This window comes from Lonchura striata, chromosome 13 (assembly GCF_046129695.1).
Source record: "Lonchura striata isolate bLonStr1 chromosome 13, bLonStr1.mat, whole genome shotgun sequence".
Lineage (NCBI taxonomy): Eukaryota > Metazoa > Chordata > Aves > Passeriformes > Estrildidae > Lonchura > Lonchura striata.
The window spans coordinates 11,205,436-11,212,874 of NC_134615.1; the positions used below are offsets into that span (position 1 = coordinate 11,205,436).

The 7,439-nt window shown below is 42.3% G+C and overlaps 1 protein-coding gene across 3 annotated transcripts; it reads left to right on the forward strand.

Moving 5' to 3' along the window:
- The first annotated feature begins 1,403 nt into the window (after nt 1-1,403).
- On the forward strand, nt 1,404-7,414 carry CNEP1R1 (CTD nuclear envelope phosphatase 1 regulatory subunit 1). 3 transcript variants are annotated; one of them, XR_002465897.2, is made up of 7 exons: nt 1,404-1,501; nt 3,657-3,728; nt 5,033-5,106; nt 5,439-5,548; nt 5,685-5,739; nt 5,992-6,092; nt 7,306-7,414. XR_002465897.2 is itself a non-coding variant. In XM_021536130.2 (6 exons), exons 1-6 carry the CDS (start codon nt 1,477-1,479, stop codon nt 6,031-6,033), a joined length of 378 nt encoding a protein of 125 aa, XP_021391805.1. In that variant the 5' UTR covers nt 1,404-1,476; the 3' UTR covers nt 6,034-6,629. The 3 variants fall into 3 exon arrangements, 1 of the variants encoding a protein (XP_021391805.1); XR_002465896.2 differs by lacking the exon at nt 7,306-7,414 and adding an exon at nt 6,519-6,625; XM_021536130.2 differs by lacking the exon at nt 7,306-7,414 and having other exon boundaries at nt 5,992-6,629.
- The last annotated feature ends 25 nt before the right edge of the window (nt 7,415-7,439 follow it).

Genomic DNA, 7,439 nt, shown 5'->3' on the forward strand with positions numbered 1-7,439 from the left:
CAGCCAGAAAAAACACCATTGAGGTGTCCTGCCTTCCTACATGGAAGACATAATTCAACCAGCACGAGTATCATGTTTTTTCTGGTTTTTACACTGGCAAAATTGGTATAAACTAACTAGGCAAAACTATAATAAGTTGTACTCAAACACTCTTAAGAAAATAATAGGCCATCATTTACTCAGTGAGCCATCACCAAAGCAAAAGTAATGCATGAATTTCTAGAATACACAATATTTTGTAATTATGCTTAAACCAATGAGAGCAAAATTACTATAAATCATATTTTCATGATTTTCCTTTTAAGAAACAGACAGAGAGAAATTAGACCAGATCCCAACCCCGAGAGCACTGCAGTGCCTCTGCTTTAAGCAACACGAAATTCTCACTGGACTACAAAATAGAATCCAGGCTCCAGTACCAGTTAGCTGAAAACAGATGGCAGCGCACAGAGCCCGGGTCCCTGGAGAGCTCGCTAATCGAGTCACTCAGTAACTCAGAAAGCTTTCACTTAGCGAACAGACCAGTTCAGTTACCTCTGCAGCCCAGCTGGGCCAGCAGCAGGCAGGCTGTGGGATCATGACGGCTGATCCCGGCGCGTCCCGTGGGACGCTTACAAGCGGCACAGAAACCCAGCCTCTCAGCGCTGCTTTTGGCGGACCGCGATTCCGGCCGCTGCCGTCCAGCAGCGATTGCTGCCGCGGGGGCACAGCGGGGGCACGGCGCCGCTGCTGTCCCCGTTACTAACCCCGTCCCCCGGGCCACTCCGCTCCTGCAGCAACGAGCCCGAGGGACGGGGCAACGGGTGACGTGTGGAGGCACCTCACACCCCTTCCACAGAGATACAGGCCCCACACCCAGAGACAGATGTCTTCGTGCCCCAGTGCCATCCTCCTGCACAGAAACCCTGATGAATTCAATTGCCCGTGTAGGATACTCAGCCTGCTGCTCGTGTCTGTAGCTTGCAAGAGCTTTGCCTGGCCCTACTGAGGAGATCCCAGGTCAGTCTTGCTGGACATGTTTTCAAAAGCAGCCTTTAAATCTGTGCAGTGGCTCTTGCGAGCGCCTGGGCGAGCAGCCTGACCGTGGCTGGTGGCTGCGAGTGGGAGGGTGTAGAAAAGCCCCCAAATGAACAAGTGTAGGAGTTGACCCTGGCTGTCTTGAAGGAAGAATATTGTATCTTCTTCTTTTTGGCCGAGACACGTATATTGAACAGCTGTCTCAAGTGTTGTGAGGATGTTAGGAGGCGTAGAAAAGGAAAAACCCCGCGGCTGCTGTTTAACAAATAAAGTTCAGCGCAGCTGTCGGACAAGCCGGCCGAGCCCGCCCCTTCCCCGCCGGAGCCAATGCGAGGCGCGCTTGCTGCGGGCGAGTAGCGCGGGGCGTTGTTGCGGGGCCGGGCCGGCGGGGCGGTGCGCGGGGAACGGCCCGCGCTCGGTGCTCCGCCCGGTGCGCGCCGCTCCGCCCGCCCGCCCGCCATGAACTCCCTGGACCAGGCTGAGGGTGAGTGCGGCCGCTCGGAGCGAGCCCGGAGCTGCTTCTTCGGCGCGCCGGGAGCTGCCGGCTCTGCGCCCGGGCTGCCCGAGCGCGCTGCCCCGTCCCTGCGGAGCGGCACGAAGCGGCCGCGGGAGGCCTCGGCTCCCTCTGCACCGCGCTCCCGGCGCTCCTCCGCGGCCCAGACAGGCGAGCTGGGGCGGGGTTCCGGGGCCTGCTCGGCGTCCCGCGCTCGGGGCGGGCTGCGCTGCTCGCGGGCCTGTGCTGAGGGCGGCTGCCCGCCCGGGGAGGAGGGGGTGCCCGCGGTTCCCTTTGGCTGCCGCTGCTCGGCTGGAGCTGATGGAAATCCTCCTGTGCTCGGGGAGCTCCTTGCCGCTCACGGCTTTTTGCGTGAGACGCGTTTCTTTCGGCTCCGGAGCCGCGCTGTGCGTTACGCTGAGCCGGGGCTCCTTTCGCATTTGAAGAACGCGACCTCAAGTAGCCCCTTCTTGTCTGGGGACACTCGATGGTTTGGGTTACGAGTTCCTGGAAGTTACAGCTTGCAGAATGTCAAAACCCCGAAAGGAGTTTTCAGTGTCCGAAAGACTGGCAGAGATTTTTAAAATGGACCAGTGTTTGGGAATTAGCAGGTGTTTTGTAGCTGGCACCAGAAGTAGGCAGTGTCGACAGAAGCCGACAGTCCGGCGTTGTCAGGGCTTTGTTGCTATGCTTGTGCAATCTGAGGGTTCCCAGAAGTGTGCCCTGCTAGTCACAGCTGCCAAAAGCATCAACTCAGAGAAAGCTCTTAGAGCGTGCATGGTTGAAAATAAGTTAAAACTTCCGTTTTCTTTTTTCTGAAAAAGTATTTTTTCATATTTTGTTTCAGTGATGTCTACATTATGTGAGGGTTTTCTTGAAATCTTTGTTGTCAGTAGCCTTTTTTATGCTTTCAGGGTGCTGTTTCTCAAATAGTGGGTTTTAGTGTGGTGCCTTGTGTTCCCCCTTGCTTCAGTGAGTAGTTGGAGGGGTTTGTGCTAAGTCAGGGAACAGTTAATTAGCTGTAATTGCCGGCGGTGGTTTATCTTCCCCAGAAGGGATGTGGAGGACAGGCCATTAACTACCCTGTTCTTGGCAGTAATTAAGACTAGTTAGCTGTTCTGTGGCTGAAGTCAAGATACTGTAATCTTCTCCCATAAATTCACCTGCAAACCACTTAGGAAGAAATTCACAGTGTAGAAAGCTGCTTTTATAGTGATCATAATAGATTTATTTCTTCCAAGCTTATTCTTTAATTGCTTTATTGAGATAACTAATACAGCAATAGTTGGAGGTTAAAGTTCCACATTGATGCTGACAGAGACTTTAGCTGAAAGTTGAGTTGATCCTAATTAAAACTTCAGGTAGAATTCTAGCTTCAGCTGGAATGTTATCAAATTTAGACCTTGTTGAAAGGAAGTGTAAATCTAACCTGGACTTAAGTAAAACAGCTCCTTGGAGACAATTAGGAGTATCAACTTGAAATGGATTTAATAGTGATTTCGGTGGAAAGACCATGGGAGAATGATGGCAATAAGAAGAAAGATCTATTTTTAAAAATAACGATTGGAATAAGATCATTGGTGTAGTGTTTGCTGTGGGATTTTTTTGCATATATATATATATATATATATATCTCAATATATATATCATGATACCCAAATTTTCTACAAAACAAAGTCATCAAAGCCACACTGCTACAATAACCCTTTGAACAGTGGCAAATGGCCAACAATTTTTTTAAATTGCCATTATATTGATATTAGGGCATTATGGTTTTCTGATACAGTTAGTATTTCAAAATGTGATACTTTTTTTTTGTTTTGTTTTGAGATGCGTTTTAAGTTACTATAAATCAAAGTCACTATTTCTGAAGATGTCCCAAAATAGTGTGATTTCTTAACTGTATTGATTTTTCTTTTTGTAAGTGGGAATGTTTTTTGGCTTTTAGATTAACTCCACCACTTATTTCTTACCTGAAATAGAGTAAAGCTACTATGGCTGTACTTCTGCTGCATATAAAGGATAATTGCATTGGCTTTTCTATCAGTTTAAGAACTGGGTGTGCATGGGGGAATTCTTTTTATCTTCTACTTTGAAATATGACTAAACAGATGATCTAATTATGTTTGATGCACATCTTCCCCAGATCTCAAAGCTTTTGAAAGAAGACTTACTGAATACATTGCATGTTTGCAACCTGCTACAGGACGTTGGAGAAGTAAGTTTGATATTCCAAGGAATAAATAGTCTTTCATGCTTGTTAGATTTACCAGTGTGTATCCTTTATTTAAGTTTGCCCAAAGAGAAATTTGTATTTAGGCTTGCTTTAAAATTTGTGGCATACATTCAAACACTCTGCAACAAGTTCATACAGGATAATAAACTAATATTTTAGCCAGAGTTAAAAAAATTAGGTTAAGTTTGAATTGGCTCAAGGCTGAATTATTCTGGAAATACCTGAAACAGTAAGTTGTGTTTGTTTCTGTTTTATCTGGTTTTTATTATGTTACTGAAGTTTTTTTCTTCAAGACTCAGACTTCCCAGACTGTTGCTGTAGTTACTTAAACTAAACATGGTTAGGTGAAATAGTCCCTCTAAAATTGAAGGTGAAAAAGTTACAGCAGTGTGCCATAAAGGCAGCTTTGTTTTGACAGGAAGGTTTGAAGGAGGGGGGAAGGCAAAAAATTCCACAGATATGCTGCCAGCTTTGGGATCCCTGGTCTGTGGTGGATACATACAACTTTGTTTTGTTTTTGAGACTGCTGAAGTTTTTCTACTCCAAGAATACAGACTTTCTTTTAGAACACATAAAATAGTATGTTTTCTCCTGAGAGGTCAATTTTGAATGAAGGAACTGAAAGAGACACTACTTAGAAAGCAAAACCAAACACCACTACCACCACCTCAAACCCCCTTGTTCCAGGGAAATCAGATATTTATGTGTAGTTCTGCTTTAGGAATGCATTTGGCTTCCAAAATGGCTGTTTTCTGTCAGTTACAATTAAAAAAAAAATTCTGGAAACTTTTAAGCATATTTAAATGAGGTTTGCATAACTGGTATTGTATTCAGTGGCTCATGTTTTTTCCCCAAATTGCTTGTTTTGTAATTCACATAAGAGGGACTTTCTCTTTTCATTATAATGGGGTGTGTGACCAATGTTAGCTTTTCTTCCTGTTATCCTAAAAAGAAAGTATTTATATGATATAGAGAAGAAGCTCTATGCTTTTGATAATCTTTTGGAAAGATAACTCTGGTTCCTTTAAAGGATCAGGATGTTTTTACTTGACAGAATTTAGATTTTTCAGATGTACTTGTTCTGTCCAGGAAGTTTGTACAGAATCCTTAGGGTTTCACATTTAGATGTTTCTTTGCATATTTTCATTTTTGCTTTCCAATTAGGAGCTCTTTCTCCCTCAGAAGTGAGAAAGGAAATAAATGTTTAAGAGTTGCTGCTGAAAAATAAATACATTTAAATTTGAGTGAGGTATACTGTTTATGACTCTCATTCTTTTCTTCATCAGTGATTTTGATAGTGGTATCAGTCTGCACAGCAACTGGGGCTTGGAACTGGTTAATAGACCCAGAGACACAAAAGGTAAGGTCAGGCTAATGCCTAATGTGCTGTGTTCCATAGCTTGGTGCTGCAGTCAGGTGGTGTATTGGAAACTGAAAGGCTGAACACATTCTCACATGAAACTGGGAGGTGATTTTTAGTCAAGCTATCAAGCTGTCTGGAATTGTTGTGGAATGTGTCCTGGGACATTGCCTGCCAAAATACTGTACTCTGAATGCTTATCTAAAGAATTGTTCACAAGTACTTGGAAATGGCTAGGGAGCAGTATTTTATTTTTAGTTAAGGGATCTAGGCAGCAACTTTCTGTGTGTTTTAGGAAGTATGCAGTTGGAATAACCCAATTTCTTTCCTAGGTATCATTTTTCACGTCACTTTGGAATCACCCATTTTTCACAATTAGCTGTATTACCCTAATAGGCTTGTTCTTTGCTGGAATACATAAAAGAGTGGTGGCACCATCAATGTATCCTTTGATAATGTTTGTCACGTTAAAAGTGTAGTTCCTGCAGCCTGTTGGAGCCTGTGCTAATACTGCGTTTTTAGTTTTTGCTTACTGTGTGTGCAAGTGTTACTTGCTTTCCTTGACACAATCCACACAGTATAGCAGCCCGATGCCGAACTGTTTTGGCAGAATATAATATGTCCTGTGATGATGTAAGTGTTAGTGCTTCATTGCCTAAACCTTCTTTGTTAAAAGAAAAAAAGGAAATAATCCAAAAAGTCTGTTTTTCTGAACAGCACTTGTATATTCTTCAGCAAATTCTGTGTGTCTGTGAAACTGGAATGTGGAATACTTAGTATCATTTTGTGTGTTGTTTTAAACTCTTACTGTAACATTGAACTTGAAGTGTAATTGTTGGGTTCAGCATTCAGGGTTTAAACTTTGTTTTCTTTTCTGTCTTGCAGACTGGAAAATTAATTTTGAAACCTAGGCCTCATGTTCAATAAGGGCTGTCTTCCTTCATTTTTTTCCACTGCCATGGAAACCAAAAATGACCTTTTTTAAGGTAGTATGACAGCAAAAAAATTAAAATGGGACTGGTTGTCACTGCCTGGGAGTAAAAGTCTTAACACAGTTGACAGTGAAAGTGTGCAATATTACTTTCTTGAATATTTATCCAAATTCTTTGTTATCACATTATCAGTGCTTTTGCTACTTCTGATTACCTCTTTTTCAGTATTAGTGTCACTTTTTTACTTCAGCTAGAACAGAACATACAGGTGAAGTATGTTAATTGGCAATGAAGTTGAACTTGAAAATGAAACCTCATTTGTGTTACGTGTCTTTCTAAGCTATTGTAAATAGCAGATTGATGCCAATGTTCAGGAAAAAAGTAAAATCTGGTGTATGGATTTTCTTGTTCTCATGAAGAGTATTGAAAGGAACGTTTGCCATTCTCCTGATGTTTTATTAGCACACTTCCTCATTGCAGCCGTCCTTGTCTCCTGGTCTCTCTTTTGGAACTGGTTTAAAGGCTCGCAGGAAGACTGACTGTTTGTGCCGGAGAAAACTGGTCTTACTGTTTAAGAACTTCGCAAATATATCAAGGATTACATTTGTCAAGTTGTGTATATAGTGCACCAGCCACTTTCCTTGTGGTCATATGTAGTTTCTTGTTTGATCTGGTTCAAAACACTTATTTTAAGATTTTAATTTTTTTTTAATTGTCTTAAATATGCTTATATCTTCCCAATTGTAAGTTTGTACTGTATCTAAATCCACCTGACCATTCTGAGTGGGTTTTGTTGCTCTGATAGTCAGAATACGAAACTGGTATTGCAAATGTGTAACTTAAGATTTGGTGAAGAAAATCTAGAGTGCCACAATAAAATAACAAAGTTTGTTATTCAGAGTGTTAACAACAAGGCGTGGACGATATACACATAAAGTGTAACTTTTGAGTAGCTAAAACTGGCAAATTTTAAGGGTTTAAGTTGTTCAAGGTGCCTTTTAAAATGTTTTGAACTCTTTAAATTGACTCTAACTGCAAAGCTCTTGCAACTTCAGTAACCCCTACTACAGGGTAGACTGGCTTTTAAAGGCAGTAATTGATGTAACTTTGTCAGTTGAAACTTAAGAATTGTCTTCTGGATTTTTTTTCCAGTAAGTCTTCTGCCCATCCATTATTTTTAACTGCTGTATATTTTGTAGGTAAATGTGTATAAAATAAAATCTTTGTATAAACAGGTGTTATCTTCTTTTGTACTGTGCAAATACAGATCTCCACTGAACACAGAAGAACTTCAGAAAATTTATAGCTGCACTCTCTAACTTTCATACCGGACCAACATTTCCTGTATTTGATGTGGGTCTTATAATCTAAGATACTGACACCCGAGAGGAAACCCCTTCC

Bases quoted from the DNA above. Each gene is read 5' to 3' on its own strand.
- CNEP1R1 (XM_021536130.2), top strand. From the start codon at position 1,477: ATGAACTCCCTGGACCAGGCTGAGG. The intron at 1,502-3,656 runs GTGAGTGCGGCC...CATCTTCCCCAG, and splicing joins CTCCCTGGACCAGGCTGAGG to ATCTCAAAGCTTTTGAAAGA. The intron at 5,107-5,438 runs GTAAGGTCAGGC...TTTCTTTCCTAG, and splicing joins TAGACCCAGAGACACAAAAG to GTATCATTTTTCACGTCACT.